The sequence below is a fragment of the Hyposmocoma kahamanoa genome, unplaced genomic scaffold, assembly GCF_003589595.1.
Source record: "Hyposmocoma kahamanoa isolate Upper Pololo Valley unplaced genomic scaffold, ASM358959v1 65, whole genome shotgun sequence".
Lineage (NCBI taxonomy): Eukaryota > Metazoa > Arthropoda > Insecta > Lepidoptera > Cosmopterigidae > Hyposmocoma > Hyposmocoma kahamanoa.
The window spans coordinates 7,891,734-7,915,911 of NW_020653853.1; the positions used below are offsets into that span (position 1 = coordinate 7,891,734).

At 39.5% G+C, this 24,178-nt stretch overlaps 2 protein-coding genes across 6 annotated transcripts; one reads left to right on the top strand and one right to left on the bottom strand.

The window, feature by feature from the left end:
* The first annotated feature begins 778 nt into the window (after positions 1-778).
* LOC113231313 (mucin-19-like) lies at positions 779-8,049 on the top strand. 2 transcript variants are annotated; one of them, XM_026465583.1, is made up of 3 exons: positions 779-868; positions 1,520-5,011; positions 5,063-8,049. In XM_026465583.1, the coding sequence occupies exons 1-3, from the start codon at positions 842-844 to the stop codon at positions 7,937-7,939; spliced, it is 6,396 nt and encodes a 2,131-aa protein (XP_026321368.1). In that variant the 5' UTR covers positions 779-841; the 3' UTR covers positions 7,940-8,049. The 2 variants fall into 2 exon arrangements, with proteins under 2 accessions (XP_026321368.1, XP_026321367.1); XM_026465582.1 differs by having other exon boundaries at positions 780-868; positions 1,520-8,049.
* A 111-nt stretch (positions 8,050-8,160) lies between these two features.
* LOC113231314 (protein gooseberry-neuro) lies at positions 8,161-23,394 on the bottom strand. 4 transcript variants are annotated; one of them, XM_026465585.1, is made up of 6 exons: positions 22,904-23,394; positions 21,571-21,743; positions 17,832-17,969; positions 15,022-15,130; positions 10,168-10,364; positions 8,161-9,096 (listed from the first exon to the last, which is right to left on the bottom strand). In XM_026465585.1, the coding sequence occupies exons 1-6, from the start codon at positions 22,968-22,970 to the stop codon at positions 8,368-8,370; spliced, it is 1,413 nt and encodes a 470-aa protein (XP_026321370.1). In that variant the 5' UTR covers positions 22,971-23,394; the 3' UTR covers positions 8,161-8,367. The 4 variants fall into 4 exon arrangements, with proteins under 4 accessions (XP_026321370.1, XP_026321369.1, XP_026321372.1 ...); XM_026465584.1 differs by having other exon boundaries at positions 8,166-9,096; positions 17,832-17,972; XM_026465587.1 differs by having other exon boundaries at positions 8,170-9,096; positions 17,832-17,972; positions 22,900-23,394.
* Positions 23,395-24,178: the final 784 nt, after the last annotated feature.

Consider the following 24,178-nt stretch of genomic DNA (forward strand, 5'->3'; position numbering starts at 1 on the left):
AAAGAAAAAAAAAGCATCCATGTAATATTGTATTTTTTTGTTTATGGTTGCCTGTCAATAATTATGAAATTTCGTAGGCATGCTTATGTCAAAAGTAAAATAAATAGTCGGACGGAGAATACTATACATAATGATATCATTTTTTAAGCTTGCTTCAAGTTTCAGTAGATATCTCCTTAGATTACACATGGCTTCATATCTTCGTATATAAACGATATTTCATTTATTAAATTTATAATTATATTAACATCTGGAATTCAAAATTCAATTCAAAATTCGTTTATTGTTTTAAAAGTGGTACAATGGATGGAAAAGTTATATAATGTAATTTCACACTTTTAGTCATTTCTGACATACAATATAGAATTATGGTTTTTTAAATCATAATACAATACAATGTGGAAGAGTTGAAAATTTCCATGTTTTAGGAGCCTAACCTCTGTAAACACGGGAAATATGTGATTATAACAATACAACTGAGTTAATTTCTTAATATCTCAATTTCCTTTCGTAAAAGCAAATATCCGATTGTTTACTCTATTCAGTACTTTTTGTACCACTGCAGCATTACGTCCATTAAAATTATAGTGAGTGTTTGTTTTGACTCAGATGTAAACATCGCGAAAACATTTTGTTTGAGCAGGACAAGATATGGAGCAGTTATCTCGGCAGCAGGAGCATTATCTAACCTTATCTACGCTAATTGCAGAGTCGAGTATAAAAGGATGGTATTACAGAATTCAAAACAAATTCTAACGAACGAGCTCAAGTGAAACACGTATTAAAAAGTGTTTTAACTACGAACGAATTTTGAATTCGATGACAGTTTAAGTTAATCAAAATGAGGATTATATACTTACTTCTGTTGGTAAGTATTATAAAATTAAAATAATTGTAACTTTTTCATTAAAAAAACCGACTTTGCGAATCGGCTTTTTTCAATTTCCATGGGATTCCCTCATCAGATTCAGACTTATTGGTGACGGACTCCTTTGTACATTATGTATTTCCTCGTGTGCTTGTCATGGTGACGGTGATTTGTTGATTATCTACATCTATTGTGTCAAGTGAAAAGTCGACTTTTATTTGCGGAAAATAATTAGTAATTTTGTGATGGCCGAAACGAACAGGAACATCATCAGGGACCACCTCGAGAGTATACCATTTCAAACAAAAAAATAATTTTCAAAATCAGTGCACAATTGATGGAGGAATTGGTGAATACACGGACATGCCTATAAAATTTGAGGACTTCCTTCAATTTTCGTGGGATTCCCTCATCAGATTCTGATTTGGCGACAATGGGACCACCACGAGAGTGCACCCTTTCAAACAAAAAAGAATTTTCTAAATCGGTCCACAATTGACGGACATATCTACAGATATCTAACATACATAAAACATACATACAGCCGAACGTATAACCTCCTCCTTTTTTTGAGTCGGTTAAAAAGAATAAAGAATTAAGTTTAAATGTCTAAAATTTAGTGTCTTACTTAAAGTTATTGCTTTGTTCCAGGTGTGCTTCTGCGTGGTGAGTGCGAAATATCTTCCAGAAGAATTATTTTCTTCGCGATCACTGTTATGGCACCATCATTCTAATAAAGACGAATCGGCTATTACATCTGGCCATGACCACGATGACAACAACAATAGTGATGAAAGTAATGACAGTGAGAGTGATGATAATTCAGCGGAAAGAAAACATGCCGAACAACTGGCAAAATTAGAAAAAGAAAAACAAAAGCAGCAAGAGAAAAAAGAAAAAGAGGAACAAAAATGGTTACAAAAGTTTGAAAAGGAAAAGCGTAAGGCAGAAGAGAGGCTTCAAAAAGAACAGGAAAAAAGAGAAGAAAAGGAACGTAAACGTCAGGAAAAACAAGAGGAAGAACAGCGTAAGGAAGAAGAAAAGTTACAAAAGAAAAGAGAAAAAGAACAACGCAAATTTGAAGAGAAGAATCGCAAGCAAGAAGAAAAACGCATAAAAGAGGAACAAAAACGAGGAGAATATATTAAAAATCTGTTGAACAAACATGAAAAAGAAACTATAGAAGTTGAAAATGAATCTGTTGAAAACTCTGAAGACGACAATTCTACTGAAGTAGATAATATTTGGAAAGGTCATATATACGAAAAGTATGGTTTGACTCCGGCGAGTACTGAATTAGAAAAGAAAGCTGCTATACAAAGATATTTACAAGAAGAATTAGGCGTCAAAATCAACAGCACGAAAAGTGAGCGGCGTAAAGCAATCTTAAATTTCATACAAACTAAATTACAAAACAGTGCTTCACAAGATGGTTTTAGAAATCATTTGGTCAGTCATGTGAATGCTGTTGGCATACAAAAATTGCAAGCAGATCTAGAAAGGAAGATAGAAAAGCTAGACAATAAGACAGCATTAATTGCGAATATTCCAGGGGCTACGCTAGCGCAAGAAAATCTTCAAGAGAAGAGAACGTTGCTTCAAGCATTTTTATCCTACCTATCAAATGTTTTCCCTACTTGGATAACTGGCGGACATTCTTCGACCATCGTGCCTACCAACCAAACTGGCTCATCGCTTATTGGCTCTTTGAGTGACAGTTCTATTAGTTCAGGGGTTTCTCATCCAACGACATCAGGTGTTGCTGGTTCATCTGCACCTAACGATAACGCTGCTGGTTCTGCGGGATCTGTTGGTGTTGCTGGCAGTGGTAACAGTGCTAACGCAAACGCCGCTGGCGCCAACGTCAATGCCGGCAGTACCACAGGATCAACTTCAGCCAATAACGCCGGTACAACTGGTTCTACTATTGACACGAATGCTGCTGGTTCCGCCGTCATTGCTCCTGGGTCTGCGGGTACTACCGGATCCGCTGCTGACGTGAATGCTGCTAGTGCCGTAATCAATTCTGCCAGTACTACTGGAGCTGCTGCTAGCGCAAACGCCGTTGGACCCAGCGTGAATGCTGTCGGCTCTGCCGGGTCTGCTGCTGATGCAAACGTCAGTGCCAGTAGCACTATTGGATCATCTACTGACGCTGTTAATGCTGGTAATTCGGGATCTGCCGGTGCTGGCGTCTCTGTTACTGGCGCTGCAAGTTCTACAGGTGCGGACGCTAGTACTGTTGGTATAACTGGAGCAGCTGCTGACACGGTTATTGCTGGTGCCGAAGCCAATACTGCTGGTCCTTCTGGAACGACTGCTGATGCAAATGCTGGTGGAACCAACGCAAACACAGCCGGCAATACTGGATTTGTTGCTGATTCGAATGCCAGTGCCAGTAGCACTATCGGGTCAGTTAATGACGCCAATACTGGTAGTTATTCCGGATCTATAGCTGACACGAATGCTCTTGGTACCGACGCCACTGCTCCTGGTGCCGATGCCACAGCTACTGGTACTGCAGGTTCTACAGGTGTAGATGCTAATATTGCTGGAACTACTGGATCTATTGCTAATGTTGGTGGTGCCGACACACTTGCTGTCGATACTACCGGATCTAATGCTGATACAAATGCCGGTACCGGTAGCACTATTGGATCTGCTTCTAACGCTAATACTGTTGGTACTACCGGATCTATTGCTGACACGAATGCTGTTGGTGCCGATGCCAATGCAGCCACTACTACTGGAGCTGAAGCTGATGCAAGCGCTGCTGGAGCCAACACGAATGCAGTCGGCGCTACCGAGTCTGCTGCTGGTGTAAACGCCGGTACTGGTAGCTCTACAGGATCATCTACCGCCACTGCTACTGCTGGTGCTTCCGAATCTGCTGCTGGTGCTGGCGTTACTGACACTGCAGGTTCTGTGGGTGCGGACGTTAATGTTGCTGGTACAACTGGATCTACTACTGATGCTGCTGGTGCCGACTCTACTGCTGTTGGTATTACTGGAGCTGCTGTTGACACAAATGCTGCTGGTGTCGAAGCCAATGCTGCCAGTACCACTGGAGCTGTTGCTGACGCAAGCGCTGCTGGAGCCAACACGAATGCAATCGGCACTATCGGGTCTGCTACTGATGCGAACGCTGGCACTGGTAGCATTACTGGATCGTCTACCGACGCCGTTACCGCTGGTACCTCCGAATCTGTTGCTGACACAAATGCTTTTGGTCCTGACGCCACTGCTACTGGCACTCCAAATTTCGCGGGTGCAGACGCTAATATTGCTGGAACTACCGGATCTACTGCCAGTGCTGTTGATACTAACGGATCTGCTGCTGGCGGAAACGCGGCTGGCAGCGAATCCAATGCTGCCGGTAATACTGGATCAACAGCTGACGCAAATGCTGTTGGCGCTGACGTGAATGTTGTCGGTACTACCAATTCTGCTGCTGGTACGAACGCGAGTGATGGAATCACTGTCGGATCAGCAACTGGCGCTAATACTGCTGGTGCAGCCGGATCCACCGCTGAAACGAATGCTGCTGGTGCCGAAGCCAATGCTGTCAGTACCACTGGAACTGCTACTGACGCAAACGCTTCTGGTGCTGACGCCACTGCTACAGGCACTGCAGGTTCTGCTGCTGCGGATGCTAATACTGCTGGGACTACTGGAACTACTGCTAATGCTGCTAGTGCTGTTGGTACTACCGGGTCTGCTTCCGACGCAAACGCTGCTGGAAGCGAATCCAATGCCGGCGGTAGCCTTGGGTCTGCTACTGACCCTAATACAGCTGGTGCTGATGCAAATGTTGTCGGTACTACCGGATCTGCTGCTGATGCGAATGTTGCTGGTGTTGACGCCACTGCTACTGGATCTGCAGATTCTACGGGTGTGGATGCTAACATTGCCGGTACAACCGGGTCTGCTACTGACTCAAACACAATTGGTGTTGAACCGAATACTGCGGGTACTACTGGATCAGTTTCAAACTCTAATACTGTTGATGTCAACATCATTGCTGGTAGCACAAATGGATCAGTTACCGACGCTGTTACTGCAGGTAATTCTGGATCTGCTTCACCTACGAATACTCCTGGTGCCGACGCTACTTCTACTAGTAGTACCGGTGCTGCGGGTGCAGACGCCAATATTGCTAGTAATAGTGGATCTACTGCTGATGCTACTGGTGCTGATGCCAATGCTGTCGGTACTATTGGATCTGCTGCTGGCACAGACGCTGCTGGAGCAAACGCGAATGTTGTCGGTACCGCATCTACTGCTGATGCAAACATCAGTGCTGGTAACACTATCGAATCAACTACCGATACCAATATAGCTGGTACTACCGGATCGGTTGTTAACACGGATGCTTCTGGAGCTGATGCCACTGCTACTACCACTGTAGGATCTGCGAATGTGGATTCAAGTGTTGCTGGTACTATCGGATCTAGTGCTGATGCAAATGCAGTTGTTGCCGAATCCAATGCTGCCGGTGCTACTGGATCTTCTGCTGATTCTAATACTGTTGATGCTAACGTCAATGCTGGTAGCACTGCAGGGTCGCTTACGGACGCTAATACTGCTGGTACTTCTGGACCTGCTGCAGACACGAATGCTGCTGGTACGGAAGGGAATACTGCCGGTACTACTGGATCTGCTGGCACAGAAGCTTCTGGAGCTAACGCGAATGCTATCGGTACTGGATCCACTGTTGATGCAAACGCCAGTGTTGGCAGCACTATCGGATCAGCTACCGACGCTCATACTGCTGGTACAGGCATCTCCGCCACTGAAACGCAAGCTGCTGGTACGGAAGCCAATGCTGCTGATACTATTGGATCTGCTACTGGCACAAACGCTGCTGGAACTGACGCGAGTGCTGTTGGTACCGGATCTACTGCCAACGCAAACGCCGGTGCTGGGAGCACTATCGGATCAGCTACTGATGCTAATACTTCTGGATCTGCTGTCAACACGAATGCTCCTGGTGCTGACGCCACTGCTACTGGCACTGCAGGTTCTGCGAATGCGGACGCTAGTGTTGCTGGTACTACCGGATCTACTGCTGATGCAGTTGGTGTCGACGTTGGTCCTGTTGGTACTACTGGAGCTGCTGCTGACACAAATGCAGTTGTTGCCGAATCCAATGCTGCCGGTGCTACTGGATCTGCTATTGACTCTAATACTGTTGATGCTAACGTCAATACTAATAGCGCCACCGGGTCAGCCACTGACGTTAATGCTGCTGGTACTTCTGGACTTGCTGCAGACACGAATGCTGCTGGTACCGAAGGGAATACTGCCGATACTATTGGCTCTGCTGCTGGCACAGATGCTTCTGACGCTAACGCGATTGTTATCAGTACCGGATCTACTATTGATGCAAACGCCAGTGCTGCTGGTACAGGCGTATCCGCCGCTGAAACGAATGTTGCTGGCACTGAAGCCAATGCCGCCGGTACTGTTGGATCTGCTACAGGCACAGACACCGCTGGAGCTGACGCGAGTGCTGTCGGTACTGGGTCTACGGTTGATGCAAACTCCAGTGCTGGCAGCACTATGGGATCAGCTACAGATGCTAATACTGCTGGTACAGGCGTATCCGCTACTGAAACGCAAGCTGCTGGCACGGAAGCCAATGCTGCTGATGCTATTGGATCTGCTACTGGTACAAACGCTACTGGAACTGATGCAAGTGCTGTTGGTACCGTATCTATTGCTAACGCAAACGACAGTGCTGGAAGCACTATCGGATCAGCTACCGATGTTAGTACTTCTGGTACTTCTGGATCGGCTGTCAACACGAATGCTCCTGGTGCTGACACCACTGCTACTGGTACTGCAGATTTTGCGAATGCGGACGCAAGTGTTGCAGGTACTACCGGATCTACTGCTGATGAAGTTGGTGCCGACGCCAGTACTGTTGGTACTACCACATCTGCAGCTGACGCAAGTGCAGTTGTTGCCGAATCCAATGCTCCCGGTACTTCTGTATCTGCTGCTGACTCTAATATTGTAGATGCCAACGTCAATGCTGTCAGCACTATCGGATCAGCTACTGATACTAATATCGCTGGTGCTTCTGAATCTGCTGTCAACACGAATGCTGCAGGTGCCGAAGCCAATGCAGCCGGTATTACTGGATCTACTACTGGCACAGATGCTGTTGGACCCGATGCTAATCCAAATACCACTGCTGATATCACTATCGGATCAGCTACCGAAGTTAATGTTGTTGGCACTTCCGGAACCGCTGCTGACGCAAACGCTGCTGGAACCAACACAAATGCCGTCGATACTACCGGATCTGCAGTTGCTGACGCAAACTCCGGTTCCGATGGTACTACTGCTGGCATTACTGGTCCTGCGAGTGTTGATTCTAATGTTGTTGGTACTACCGGACACACAGCTGACGCAAATGTTGCAGGTGCCGATGCTAATGTTGTCAATTCTGGATCTGCTGCAGACTCCAATGTCGTTGGCACAATCGACTCGACTGCTAATGTTGACGCTGCTGGTACCACCGGATCTGTTGCTGACGCCAAACCTGTTGGTGGCGATGCTAACATTGCAGGCACTACTACAGGATCTGCAGTTGATACGAATGCTAGTGCTGGTAGCCTTACAGGATTGGCTACTGACGTTAACGCTGTTGTTGATAGTTCTGTATCCACAGTGGACACGAATACAGCTGGTGCCAATGCCACTGCTTCTGGCATTGCTTTACCTGCCGACACCGATGCCAACAATATCGGTATCACGGACTCTGCTGTCGCAAAAACTGTTTCACCTGTTGCAGCTGAATCTGCGCCAGTTGGTGCAGAAGCTACCCCAGTTGTTCAGGAAACAGCAGCTTCTGAAATTATTGCAGAGGGATCACAGCCTGTTGTTGTCGTTACAAACGTTGACAATATGTACTATGTTCCGAATCTAAACGCTGTAGCACCTGAAGTAGTCACAAACGCTGTAGTTGATGACGTGCAGGCCACTACCACCACTATGCCCGTGGATGCTGTGCCAGTACCTGTTGAGATCGGTGCATCTGTACTCGAAATCGCAACCCAGTGAACATAATGTTTTAACACCGTGAATTTGTTACTAAATTTAAAAAAACTATGTAGATAAACTGTTTTCGAATACAAAAAAATAGCAATATGAATAGTCGTAGTTTCATTTTATATTAATTTTCTAATTTATGCATACTAAGTATGATGATCATCATAACATAGGAAAAACGTTGAGAATACATATAAATAATAGAACTGTAAATAATAAATTTAATAACTATATTTAATGACTTTTCTTAAATTATTTTTTACAAATGTTTGGTAAATATTTCATAGACTTAATTATCTAACGGAATGCACTAAAGAGGTATTATCTCACAAAATGGACTTCCATTGCATTTAAACCATTTATTAAAATATAATTTATATAATACAATAATATAAACAAGTTAATTCTCCTACAGTGAATCTATTACCTAAGTAACTTTATCAAATCCAGTACTTGTTTGTTGGGTTCGGTGGATTGGGATAACTATGTTGGGTTAAAGGATCAGGTATATTTGGAAACGCATACGGATCATTTATGTACTTGTATTCGCCAGATAATCCCGACAAGCTCATATTTAACGTATTATGAGAAGGACTCCAGTTGGAAGTTGAGCCTGGATCTGCGGCTACTTTTGAATAATCAGTAGGAACTTTCGGGTATTCACTATTTGGTAATGTTTTGTTGTAATCTTCAGTAGGCACTTTGAAAGAATCGTCTCTAGGTTCTATAGCATCTTCTGTGGCTACTTTATCTTCTCCCTCTGATTCTTTGGGCATATAGTTGATAGGCTTATTGTAAACATCGTTACTGGTGTAGCGAGGATAGTCGTTTCTTGGTACTGTGGTATCTAAAATTTGACTATGCGATGGTCCGTTACTTCCGGATACTAAATGTCCGAATGTTGATCCAGATGTGCTCGGGAAGGCAGCACTTTGGAAAGCTTGATTCAGATGCTGTGACTGTGCCATAAGGTGATTATAGTTGGCATATTTCTGATGATGCCAGGAGTCTGGATGTTGAGGGTGGTGTTGAGATAGAGGGGGTATTTCACCAGCCGGGTAGGGGCAGGGTATCTGAGGCATTGGTAACGTGGAGTAGCTGGCAAGACTTGGCGCTGGATTCGAGCCCGTGTGCTTCCGTAGACGTGCTCTTCGGTTTGAGAACCACACCTGAAAGACAACAAATAAATAAATACATGCTGTTATTAATATCTATTCGTTTTTAATCAAATGAATGCGCATAACCCGTACTTATTGCAATTCTTATCCATGATAACGTACGTCTTCTAAAAATATATTGTTTAAGATCAAGGACAAGGTACTCGTATAATCGAATCAATGATTTTCTGTCTATTGACTTGAATCCATAAGGTACATCTAAAAAAGAAGTAAAGACGGCAGCATATCAAGCTACATTGACGGATCTTTTTCCGCTGCACTGGAGGCGATATTCGAATAAAAGTGTATAGCTTGATGTGTTGTCGACTGTTGACTATTCGAATGAGGTATATTGAGCAGAGATGAGCGCTGATCGTAAAAGCGTCGGCGACGGCGTCTGACTGTTTTTTGACCGGCGGGGCGGCGGCTCGGCGGCGTGATCGGCGTGAAATTGGCGTGGCATATATATTTCAGGTGTTTAGACAAACACTAAAACTTTGTTTAAATCAATCATTCTATTAATTACAACTTGTACTTTAGCGGTATGTAGGTACTGTTTATTAATAATAATCACCTTAAAGAATGTTTGTAAAAATAGAAATTTTTACAAACATTATTTCTGATCAGTATTAATTAAAATGTTTTAATTCATTCTAATTACAATTATTAATGAATAATAAAATTTAATTGAATAAAAAAATATATTGTTAAAACAAAATAATTAGTAAAACATTATGTAGAGTAAATTAGAAGTTTTCTTGGAAAATTTAATAATAAATCTGCTTGATAAAAATATGATCTGCTTTTAATTCATAAAATATAACTTGAAAATAAACGCTCAATTTAAATGTAGTATGAATACGATGTATGCAGACGTTCTGTAATTCATTTGCATTGTATGGAAATGTTATATTGTAATATAATAAATAATTAAGAAAGAAAGTGTTAATTTATTAAAATAAACCAAATTTTCGCAACATCGATTTTACGCCAGTCAAGTTTATGCGTCAGCGCAGATAAGCGTCGGCAGCGCCGGCGGCGCGGTGCACATATCTACAATTGAGTATCTATAATTGAGTATACCTGTATTCTGGCTTCAGTCAGTCCTGTTTGCAGAGCGAGTTCTTCTCTGGTGTACACATCCGGGTACTGGGTTCTGTGAAAAGCCCGCTCTAGTGCGTCTAATTGTTCTCCGGTGAATGTAGTACGGGAGCGTCTCTGCTTTCTCTTCAACGTAAGTCCTGGTTCGGAGTCGATATCAGATGAGTCTGATCCCCTACCTGTACAGAAAATTTCTATGATAATCCTCCTAAACATTTGAACAACAAGATTGTTATTTAACAATCTTGTTGCTACATACTTTTTTATTTCAATAACTTTGTGGTGGTTGCGGTTTAAGGAAGCTAACAATTGTAATTTTGCACCGGACATAGGTCCGGTGCATAATGTACGAGTAATAATAAAATTTGATATCTCGATGCGAGATTATAATTTATTTGACGTGATACCGTTGCAATTTGTCTTCATCGTATTTTCTGGGACACGCGTTATTTATTAACAAAGTGTTTTTTGTGAAAACCCACATCACGTATTAATTCGGCTAAATCGTGAACCGCCAGCCTCGCGGGTCGACCGATCTCATTTATAAATCGGTAGCGGTATCCTACGGAAACAGATTAAAAACACCCTCAACAATGCACAGCTTTGCTCTTAAAAATGCGGCTTATATTAATAGTCTTTTGAAAGAAGTCAAAATCGAAAGAAATGAAAAAATAGGGGCTCAGTATAGTGAAGAATAAGGAACACCCAGTGCGGCGGTGCTTTTGTCGGTCTCTTTGCACTTCGGGTGACATTTTGGCACCATTCAATATTTGATGTGCTGGATTTATGAGGTGTACAGTGCAAACCTGAATTAACAAAATTCAATTCTATTGCAATTTTACGCAAGGTGCATTCTAATAGAAAATGCGGACATTACTAATTATATTCAACTTTATTATTTTTTTACTGTGTTTTCCAATATTAGTTATCGTTAGTGATGTAATCTTAATCAGCTTAATCAACTTTCATATATAGATTTTCTCATTGCGAAATATACAAAACTTTTAAGCTTTTAACATTGGGCACCCAGTATATACACCAGTATATCGTGTTGCAAATTTCATATCAAACTTAATTAAAAATGCACGCGACGGAAATAAACTATAGGTGCATAGGAAGAGACATTGTACTGCGCGAGAGAACATAATATCTAACTACAAAGGTTGCGACACCAAATAAAAAACGTGCATTGTAATAAAATGATTTACATTGCTCAAATTCCCTGGCCCGAGACAGGGACAGATTTATTTAGCCTTTTTTGTTCCGAGTCCTGATCATAACGTATGAGACTAAATGACTTAAATATATCGAAAATACAAAGAGAAAAGGCATTCAAAGCTTTAAAAATCTCGTCGTAAAGTTCACTTTCATTGTTGTCGTTGAGTTTAAAAGTGTTAAAGAAAAACTATAAGGGATTTTTTATCCGAAGAAAGGTGAAGGAATTATACGCGGAGTGCATGTAGAAGGGAGCAAGAGAAACTTTGGCGATTGCCGAAATGTGACCCCGTGAAGACCGCGGCGCGGCTCAAAAGTCATAATTTGGAAGTTGAAAGAGCAGCGACGGCGGTTTAACACCTTCATAATCTGGGTTCATTAAAACGAGCGGGCTGGCCTTTGTTTCAGCGGGTTGTTCAGATTTTAACAGATGGCCGGATTAGCACGTCTGCGCTCCAATATGGGGGCGTACTAAAACTGCCGGTTTTATTTGAGTTGAATTTATTCTTTATTTTATTGAATAATGTTCTCTAAGTTCTGCAGTTTAAGTACATTGAAGTAGGAATAAATAAAACAACTCTTACATTTAAGATGGATGGCAATACCTTCGTACTAGAGTAGATCTAAAAGAGTTGATACTTTAGAAATAAAACGATCGAATTCTAGTGATTTGTAACTATCAACATTTATACCTCCTTAATAATTTGTTGATTCGGTGACTTGGATTGTTTATAAAAGGGGACTTTTTTAAAAATCATTTCGAGTACTTTTTTACATGAGATTTGTGGTGACACTATTTTCAATAAAAGAAAAACTCCTGAAACTTGTTAGAAAGTAAATAAAATAATCGTTAGACACAAAGAAAATGTGCTGAGATATTTAATTGAGGCTCATTCAAATGTCACTCGGAGTCTTTTGACGGAGGCGTTCGGCCACTTCCGGAGATTGTCGGGCTTTCTGGGAGGCCCTCGTTGAATAATGTGATGTGATGAGACAAAATTGTGTTGAATACGAAGCGAGATAATAAATGCCCTCTAAATAGTTGTGACGCTTTGCGTGTCAGCCGCGTTAGTCAAGCCTTACATGGACCCACATTTCTCAGAGAAAGTACAGCACGCTTTAGTTTCGGGTATTTTGATTAAAATTGCAAATTGTTTTAGTTGTATCTATTATTTGGAGTTGTAGATAATTGTTTTACTGCTATGTTTGTTGTTTGATTTCCTTTTATACTTATTGATTAGGATCCTACTTGGACCTACACGTTGCATAATGCATACTCGTTTAAAGCTCTCTGAAAAATATAAAGTTTATAAATTTTGTGTTTACCATACAGTGACATACTCACGACCTACCTATATAATACAATTTTTGTAGATTTCCGTTCAATTTTACCAGAAAACTTGATTACCGTCGTAATTAGGAAGATTCAACAGACAGACTTCCCAGGTGTCTTAAATATTAAAGTCGTACAAATATAACTTAAATCTTACAGCTGTCACGTAGAGCGATTGCGGCAAGCGTCGTCGTCGTGGAGGTTCGTAATCGCCCGCGCGTCAAGCCACGACATTAGTTGATTCTAACGACACATGTTATTAAACAAATGCGAGATTTTATCGCACACTCTTTTGTTTTGCTATGAAATCACTGTGAAAGTCGAATGCGTATCTGATGGCGTATGTAAGCTCCCGACATTGTGTAAAGTTTCCATTTGGTTAATGTTTGTATGTGGTCGTATATTTTATACGTCGCTTCGTCACAATAGGTTGTTATTTGTGTCAACGAATTTATGAAATATCTTTAATAGATGTTGGGGACGGTGTTGTTTATAGAAAATAGGGGTTACCATTTCAGCACTATTAAATAAAAGCCTTTGTATTTTCAAGGCAAAGCAATATCAGCGAAATCAATTTAATCTTGCTAATATTTTCCTCTTTGAATGCAATAGCTGTCACTCTGCCGTCTCAAGTAAAAGACAATCGTGTAAAAAAACTCACTGTAAAAAGAATTGGCGGCGCGTCAAGGGAAATCCCGACAGCAACAAGTACCTACCGGCGTAACTCAAAGCGACGATTAACATTGCACCAAAATAGACTGATAAAGCAACAATAGGTGAATAACCAAAACATTTTAGGTGAATTGTCGCGTTTTCAGCACTATCGAGGGGCACTACGGGCGAGCGCGGTGATCTTTGTCGGCGGCGTTTGGCCGCGCCCGCAAAACGCGCCGCCCTTTGACGTCTCGAGAATAAACTTCAATATTTCAAATGGCAACAATGACTGAGTAAGATTTGTGTGCGGAAATTGATTTTTTGAATGCTCCCCGTGAGAAAGCTTTGACAGGTAGGAACTATTAACTTGCAAAATGATTGCATGAATGGCATGGGAAGTTATTGTGCAATATTTTGGTTCATGTGGGGAGATAGTAGCGTGTTTGAACACGGAAATATACCACTCCTTTGCGGCTATTAGGCTTTGAGGCACGGCGCAATGTGGAAAGAATTTTGGTAGGTGTAAAGTGTGTATGTCTCGGAATTCGTTTCTTAATATTATTTTACTTCACGACTAAAGCAAGACTATAAGTATTTCTAAGCGAACGAGCGTTTGCTAAACTACATAACTTATTCCAAGTAAACCCATAACGTTTCTTGAAGCCTTTACAAAATTATCACTTGGAACGCTCTTGTCCAGATTCTGTAGAAGTCCTTCTCTTGATGGGAACATTAACGAAGAACTACTTGAGATTCGTGATAAGGCACGCAAATGATAATTAACAGGCTCGTTACGTAGGTTTTTACTTTAGGTAGTACGGTTTTGAAGGCATGTCTGTGTGAACATTGTAATAGAAAAAAGCAGGAGTTTTACGCAACGTATACGAACATTACGTAAGATACCTATGTATATTCTCAAAATAAAAACAAATCTTTTATGCACTTCCAGTTCTTAGGTTTTGGCGAATGTTACACATAGGAAATGCAATTTTTTTCCCAAACGGAATCGTATAAGTATATTTGATTTTAACCGACTTTAAAAAAGGAGGAGGTTCTCAATTCGAGTGTCTCCTTGTGTGTGTAGGTATGTTACTCGATTTCTCTCTCGATTCGATGATTATTTTTTCGTCGGTGCCCTCACTTAGGTATCCACTGTTTCTATAGCACTTAGTATAAATAGTGGATACCTAAATGAGGGCACCAAGCCTACCTCAGTCGGGGTCGCATTCAAATTTGAAAACAATGCTCCACCTCTAAGGATGACAAAATAATATATTTTCATCCAATCTCCTTTAACTGATTTCTATAAAACTTGACGAATAGATGTAATTCCACAAACTTCTCAGGTCAATTCTTTTTTATCATAAAGTTATGACTATTTTAAAACATGGATACCGTTGCAAGGACATAAAGGTATCACTTTTGTGTTCCATTTTTAACAGTTATAAAACTGAAATCAAAACGACATTGCCAAGATATAATTTACAATGATCTATATACATTACACTTAACCACATGTCGTTATTTGAACAGTCATTTATTGAAACTGCGAATTTAAAAGTTATGTACAACAGTGGGTGTGGGTTTTGTTAAGAAATAGCTAAGTATTAATGAATTAGCGTTTAAAAACTCACCTCCAAGAATGCCATCAATGCTATAATCTTTCTTTCCATCTGGGTCTCTCGAGCCCCCGCGCAGTAGTCGCGAAATGGAAGAAATGCTGGGTGGGTCCGACACGCCCTCCTGGAACGATACACGATTGTCTCTCACAGCCTCATTAAAAAAAAAACTAAAACAACACTCGCGCCTTTTTGTAGCTCTTGCTTAAATTATCTGGCTGATTGGAGACCGCCTACGGTTTTGGCGACTGTAAAAACTATCGTTCTAATTTTAAAACACTGGCTGCTTTCGTAATTCGATTTGCTATTGGTGTTAAAAATAATTACGCTTTTTGTGTTTCAGATTGCTTAAAACAATGAAAGCAATATGTTTCTGAACTTATTTGAATAAAGAATTATTTAAAGATCATAAAAGATATTATTAATATTAGATAGTTTTTTTATACCAAGTGACGGGACAAACAAGTCGCGCGCTTGATGGTAAGCGACACGCCTGGCCGTGACAGTTGAAGTGCCGCTCAAAACTTTAAATTGCAAAGATCTGAGGGGCACTGCCACTGCGCCTATCGCCCTGAGACATAAGTAGAAAAGTCCCATTTGCCTGTAATTTCACCAGTACCCCTACCCTTCAAAACCGGAACACAGTAATGCTCACATTACTGCTTGGCGGCAGAAATAGGTAAGGTGGCAGTACTTCCCTGGACGTACTCTGGCACAAAGAACTTTACTATATACTCGATGGCTCTATTACTACTAAAATACAATAAATGTCAGAAGTGATAATCAGATTTATATACATCCACACCAGTTAATTAGTACACCCGGGATTGCTTCAAAAAAGAAATAGGTAAGCACAATTAGCTCTACTGCTACTACAAAATATGACTTCGCGTTTTTTACATAGTATCTAAGTGAAAAGACTAAACAAAAATGGCTTCTCCTCTTTTCGAGTCAATTTACGGCTTAAATGTTTATGCAAACACTTAAATTGAATCCACAAAAGCTAGACGGGCGGCGCGGCGGTACGCTGCTCCGAAATGGATATTTCACAATACTAAGTGGTTTTTTTTAGCAAATAAATTGACGTTATTTAATTTTCTTAATTCATTTAAGGCCTCGTTTGGTATATAATGTCCTCACAGTTCAACTATTTGTGTTTAGAAATTGAGTTGGGCATAAAACTAAATGGAAAAAAAGATATAAAGAGACATTTTATATTTTGATATGACCATATTATGAATATATGTTGTTTCTAAAAACAACTGCTATAATTATGCACAGGTTGAATGTTATAATTAAAACATAGATGTATTTTACAATTTATTTTGTTAATTTTTATTTGGCAAATACGTTTATTAAATTCATATCGCCTTAATCACAGTTAATAATTAAATATAAAGTGTAATAATTCGTTTTTAAGTATCTGCTGACTGGGTCAAGTACCATACTAAATTTTATTATAAGGCATTTTTAATGTATACGTGCAATATGGAAATAAATAAATAAATATTAAGTTTATAAGTTTATCCTGCAACCCGGAGGATGCCTGGAAAAAATAGCTAAATAGCAATAAGATCACCTGTAGTACCTGTCTTTTTTTATGTATTTGTTCTTGCGTGCCATAACGATTATTTGTACTGTACTGTATTTTTTTTATTATCCCTTGCTATTAAAAAAATGTTATGCAGCTAAGACATAAAAAATTTGGAATTGTACTTTAATGTAAATACCCAACAATCTTCCGTGGTATAATGCAAAGAAAGGAAAATTGTTATTTGGCTTTAATCAAGACGCAGTTGGTAGTTCGTGACAAACAGGACATTTGACGGACTAAGGTATTTTGTTGGCGGTAGAGTTTTATAAGTATTTTGAGAATTTTTCTGACGAGAAGAAAATAATAATGAATGAAAACGAGACAAAATTGGATTAAGTGAAAATCACTATTGACTTTATAGGGGAGAGTCGCATTTTGATTTAGTTTTAGTTATGATACCGACTGTCCGCGACACGCCTGTCCTTAACAATTACAGTGCCATTTAGAGCTGTAAATCACAACAATCTCAGGGAAACTGCCACTGTGCCCATCACCCTGAGACATAAATTGACAAGTCCCACGTGTCTGTTGTTTCACCAGCGCTCTTAAGTCATCTGATTAAGGCATCCGATGCGTATTCGTTCCGAAGCCGAGACTATACAAATGTAGAAAACTCGGATCCATTTCGGATGTCGCTTGTACACTTACACATACACACGCTTGTACACTTGTCCGAGGAAATACGAATATCGTTTGTACATAAATTACTATATATATATATATACTAGAGATAAATTGATTCCTGTGACATTGCGGACCGTCATTTCCTGGATTCCTAACAGATACAAATCGGACGTAGTGTGCAAAGGCTCTTATCTTTCAAAACCTGAACGCAGTAATGCCCAAATTACTGCTTGGCTGTAGAATTAGGTAACATGGCCTATCCTGGACGAACTCTTTCGCAAGGAGTTCTACTGCTACGAAATATGTTCTAGTAATACTGACACGAGACAGGAATTATGTGTATGAGGTGACAGTGTTTAGCTGCATCTATAACAGTGACAACAAATATTCGTTGATGTTATTAAATGTTGAGACGGCGATAGGATCCTTAATTAAAACGATCTTTATGTTTATTACAAGTGTTGAAAGTGGTTTATGTTATTTAGCGAATAGTGGAGATATTCTCCTGAGATTTCAACATTTTTGCTTTAGAATTGGTTTTTTGAGACTTTGAACAAGCAGAAACAGAAAATGTTTTAAATAAAAGTCTGAGCAAAAATGCTGTTACCTTGATTAGCTTTTCACGTATCTCCCAAGAGAATATGCCCGGATTCTGCCGCTTCAGCTCTTCTATCCTCGCCTCCACCTCGGGAGTCGCCACCCTCGGTTTGGAGCCGCCGATCACGCCAGGTCTTATGGACCCCGTCTCCTGGACAGTAAATAGTTTTGTCAAATTTATATTTGTGGTGTTCACAATTATAAGACCTATTATTGATGAAATAGCAAAACGTGTAAGGGATCCTATACCTTGGCATGAGGTGTAATGTAGCACAACTTTAACAAAAACAAATAAAATTATCGTTAAACAAAATGAGAAATTGAGATTTTTTTGTAAAATACATCCACTAGTTTTGTTGTGATTAGAAATACAAAGGTCGAACACACAGAAAAAAATATCCGACCCGATGGGACTTGAATCCATGAAAACGCTGCACCGTAGCACTGCTCTAACCAACTAAGCTACAGGTCAAGTTATCGAGTTGTCGAAATTCACTTATGTGTTTTTGTTAAAGATCTTTGTACAGAATTTTTCCAGCATTCTGTGCCGTTAGTGACATCTAGTGAGAGATTTTAGAACCTTCTTCATCGCATGGTTGTCATTAGTGTAATATTGATATTTATTGATTAATATGATTGTTCAGTTGTTATATGTGGTACACGAAAGGAGTCTCTTCGCACGAAGTACCATTCCTTTTATGGTGCCTGGCGCACCCTGTGCAACAATCAGTGAGTATGTTGCGTCGATTGGCAAATCCTTACACCACGATGATAAGCACTATAGTTATGCCTTCGATTGGATAAGAAGAAATTGTTATATAAAAAATCAGTAACTAGATACAAAGGTCCGGCGTCCGATCTAGAATAACTTGTGGTTTACGGAATATAACGGAATTAAACATATCTGATTTTAGAGATTTCAATTTATGAAATTATCTTTAGAATCATTTCGTTTTTTCGAAAACCCGATATCAATAAACAGCTGTGTCCTACAATACTGCCTATAAACAAGTAGTGGTAGAGGCCGGACCGAAGCGTAGCTAAACGTTTCCTGGCGAACAATCACCATTGTGGCCGCATTGTAGATTGTGGAGGGCTGGTGAAAACGGACCTTCAGGCTTCAATGAGCAGGGTATGAATGGCGGATCCAGAATGAAGAGTGGGGCAAACAAGGTCCTTGCTTTCAAAATTAGAATCGAAAAGTGCAGCAAGAAACTGTATGACTTATTAAGACTAATGTACAGTTTATAGCGAATTTTGTGCATCTTTTATTATGGAGAGAATAAAGCGACATCACCAGCAATTAAAAATACGCTAACTTAAAAATTGGAACAAACTTTGCAAACTTTTCTCCAGAAACTTAACTTTGTTAATCTTCAAACATATATAAATGATTTTTTTCCTTCAAGTTATTCATCATAAATTATAAAATATGTTTATAACTTTTTGTATCACTGTCTTAATATTGAATTAAATTTAAATTAGCTGCATAATTTGGCATTAAAAACGCAAGTACGACCAAAGTCGCGTTGTGTTAATTGGTTTGAAAAGAGACTAATGAATTCTTCGGTGTTATTAAACAGTGTGACAGTTCCAACAGCCTCATGCGCTTGGTCTAGGAGTATCAGATCTGTGATACATTTAAGCACTGGAACTTCACACACATGGCTTCCAGAGGTTTAGTGTATAATAATAATAAATATAAAATAAAAATAATAAATATATAAATAATTTTTATTTTTTTCTCGTAACTTTTTTACTAAGGTATGTTTTCTGTAACTAACATGACGTGGACAATGTCTGAAATATTTTTTTTATTTGATTTGATTAAACGGAATGGTAACTAAAAATGCAAGAGTGTCATGATTACTATAAATTATTGCAAAATAGGCATTTCGACGTCTAATTGAGGACTCTAGTCCGTTACACCGTACTATAGTATTGTAGATATTAATTTTGTGCAATAATGTTTTGTAGCAACATTACAGTAGAAATAGTTTGCCTATTTAAAGTCTCACTGTTGGACACAGGTCTCCACCCACAATGCCTCCTATAACTGCCTCCGTGGCCGAACAGTTACCGCGCCGGACACAGGGTTTCCTTAGTGAAGGGCTATGTTGAGTGTGTGCGTTATTAAAAAAAAAAACAAAAAAAAAATTAAAAAATGAGAGGGCTTGGGCTGTGTAGTTCCCACACGAGCCCAGTGCGAATTGGGAACCTCACACACATTGCTTTGCAGAAGTATGCAAGTGTTATCACGCCGTTTTCCTTCAACGAAAAGCTCATGGTAAATTTCAAATTGAATTTCGCACATAAATTTCTAAACTCAGATATACAAGTCCGGATTCGCACCCGCGACCGTCTGCTTGAGAGGCGGTTGGTCAAACCATTAGACTACCACGGCTTTATTGCAGTAATAATGATTTGGTACACGCTATGATCTTTTTTTATAATGTCAAGTGACGGGACGAACAAGTCGTGCGACTGATGGTAAGCTACACGCCTGTCCATAACACTTGCAGTGCCACTCAGAGCTTGAAATCGCAAAGATCTGAGAGACACTGCCACTGCGCCTGTCACCCTCAGACATAAGTTGGCAAGTCCCATGTGCCTGTAAGTTCACCATATATATATTTTTTAAACTATGTAATCTATTTATTAAAAAATATATATAAATATGATTGAATATCCTTTGAATAAAAGTGTTCTTGTAAGTTTCACATATCCACCGACAATACTTTCTTAAATAAAATTTCTGAATACATTTTATGATAACGCAAAATTGACTGAACTTTTTCTATATCAACTTGCTACCGCAATTCGCTTTATTGTGTCATGTTTTATTAGATTTGGCACAGCTGTGCCAATCTAATTTCATAAAACGAAATAAGTTTGGTGAAGCAGCTATTCTATACGTGTTTCATAACTTTACATAAAAGTGTAAATTTAATCATTGATGGCAAAAAGTATAAAACACTTGTTAAGAAAATTTATTTCTTTGAACTTGTAATATCATGGTTGCAACAATGCGGTCTCCTGTTTGAATTTCGACTTAGTAAATATAATAACCGTAGATCCGTTTTAGGCAGCTGCACAAAGAGGCAAATTAAACTTCGTAGCTGATTTACGTCTCCTTTAGGCAGTACACATATTCTGAAATTGTGATAGGGCGTTAAAATCGAGACGAATGTTTTACATAACATTGGTTTTATTTGAGGTAGATTTTTAGAAGTAATTTCGGGAGTTAGTTTTTGAGTTTTAGAACAAAAAAAAATGTACACATGCCGAATGAGTGTGTAATATTTAGAATACGACGGTACTATTTTGCATAGTGCAGTAGAATTTGTACAAATTCGATATTCGAATTCGACAGTACTATTTAACCGACTTGACAAATGGAGGAGCTTCTCAATCCGTTTGTGTTTTTATTTGTGTGTAAGTTACGCGACTACTCTGACATTTCTGAACCGATTTCGATGATTCGTTTTTGTTGGAATGGACTTGTCTCAGAAGTGGTTCCATTAAAGTAAATATTTCACCTCTAAGGGTAGCAAATTAGAGGACAAAGGGGACAGGTTTATTGAATTTCACCTACTTTTCCTTAACCGATTTAAACTGTTTTTCTTGGATTTTCCCCTGTATTATTAGTTGGAGAATCCGGTATCTATTGCCCTTCATTACGTGTCCAAAATCATGATATGCAACAAATCAACTCACTTATTTTTATGATTACATAAAACGTGTCTCACCTGGTACCGATTGAGGATCTTGGAGACGCAGCCGTGGGAGACGCGCAGTTGCCTCGAGATGACACAGGGTCGCACCCCCGCCGCCGCCATCTCTACAATCTTTAGTCTTATGTGGTTCGGCAGGGGCCGCCCGTTGATGAACAGTCCGCCGAGCTGATTAACTCTTCCCTGTCCTGGAGATTTTTTTAAAGTGATTGATTTAATTGTTCTTCTAATTTCAGCTCCGCCACCAAAAACGAGATTTTGTAGTGGATTTTAGAGTCAACGGCTTAGCGGTGGCAACTGTTAGTTGTGCAATACACAACGGGAAGTGAGCGTGCCAACAGTTCCGGCACCTATCTGGAAAGTAGGGAGGGTATTGTACGTGCACCCGGGGCCCGGAGAACCGGAAGAAGTTCGTGACAACGATCTGTGACGACCCTGTATACGAGCTGATCCGGGGTCAGAAGACCTGAACTTATAAGGTGTCTGTGCTTGCACAAGTTATAGTGCTCTTCCTGCATAACCAAGAGGTTGATACGGAGGGTTACTATAGTTAAAATACATGTCGAAACATACGGGACTGTTTTTCTAATTTTTACTACGATCTGCAGGGACGAAGATGAAAACGAGGACGAAAACGTTTTGTCCTCCACACGTATTTTTGTCAGTCGGTCACCCGTTTTTAGAGGCGGATGAGTGGGTTTTTTTCTGATTGCTATATGAGTGTTGTAATGGTTTATACAAAGCCAATTTAATGACTGCCATTGAAAAGTAAAACAAGGTAAAAGAAACTGTATGATTGAGGACACAACGACATCACACGATTGAATTAGTGTCAGATAAAATTCGTTGACAATTTTATGAGCTTTAATGGATTAGTTTATTTTGAATTGGATGATAAGAAAACAGCTTGAAAAATATGTATTTTTAGTCGTAACAGAATATTTTAATCCATTATTGTACTAACCACGCGAACGGATAACCTTTTGATTTCATTTTTTTTGCAGCAATCCATCAGGGTATTATCAAGATCAACGTTTTCAATACATTTTGCTTTGTAAATGCCACATGAAAATTTCCAATGTACAGTTTAGTCTTTTAAATATTTTTGTTTATTTTTCCTATTCAAGAACAAGGAGCAAAAGAAGAAGAGAGCTTGTAAAGTACTTATACGGATCTCTTTTTATTACGTACTCAGTACAAAACTAGAAATGTTAATGCAAAGATTTCACAAGTTTACGTGGACTTAATTTGCTCCTTTTAAAGAAGTGTTTCATAGTTGATTTAATTTGAAGCAAATTAAGGTTAATAAATACATTTAAAGTAATAATTACTTAATATCCTTACCTACCCACACATCCATACCATTTTGGTGTCGTTCCATAATGGTATGATACAATGTTTCCATCAACGAACATTCACATTTAACTACGATAGGTTCCACTGAGGCAGACCATTTTACTGTCTCACTGCCGACTATCTTTCAACAAAAACTAAAAAGCTCGTACCATCAAAACATTAGCACCGTAAAAACGTCACAAATAATGATAAATATCTGTTTACATTAAATTAAGCGGACGAGAATGAAGCACATAATTTAAATTGATTATCACCCATTTGTATTTACATAATTAAAATGACATGTTCAATTAATTACAATGTCATAAATATTGTGATCGAAATAAATGTTTCGACCGACGCGTTCGATGGTCGACGTCAGGCTTATCCGACTATAGCCATGAAGCCTATCAGACGGCGTTGTTTTTTCGATTGGAAAAAAGATCGATAGATCGCGTTATCTTTTTTTTCTGCGCGTGAGTGCAGTAGAGGAGGTTGTGTAGTGGACTGAGAGTGCCGCTGTGTTCGTACGGACAGGGTGTGCTGTGGTGGTGTGGGTGAGCTTCAGCGAGGAGGCTTCGTGTTGAGGGCTCTATGGTAATGTGTGCGTGAGTGCACATGGTATACTCCCACTTGCGCGTGTGTGTTGTGTGTAGAACAAGCATGCGTCCACAATATGGATTGTGGTTCGGGAAATCGATAAATTTTTGTTCGCTTATGCGACTTTTACAAATATACGGAATATTGTGAAACATAGTATAATTGAATAGTAGGTACAATATAATAATTATCTTCCGTACAATGTATATGTATCCTAAATATCATTTATTAAAACACGCTAGTCCAATGCGGGTTGGGGACGGTAGAATTACTCACGACATATTACAATATCAATATTTTTGATGTTCAATATAATAGTGGAAACTGTTATAAAAACTTGACGTTATTACCACCAGGGTAACATTTACATTTTTTTCAATACTTCTCGTTCCTCCAGTGAATTAAAATTTTGTCACCCGAGCGCTCTACCAAAACATGCGCCGGCGATATTGGAGGGGCTGAGATCTGCCCATTGAAGTAAAGCAGCCACAAATATAGACATCTCTTTCTAGCTAGAGCATAAACCATACCGGCTTTAAACTTGTTTTCGTCGTTTTCGTTAAAAGGATAGCGATTTCGGTAAGTCCTTTGATGTAAACAAAGTGCCTTATAAAATTAATTTTAATTATGACATTTTTAATTACTGACCACAGATTTTATTTCTAATTGATGATGTGAAATTGTTTTA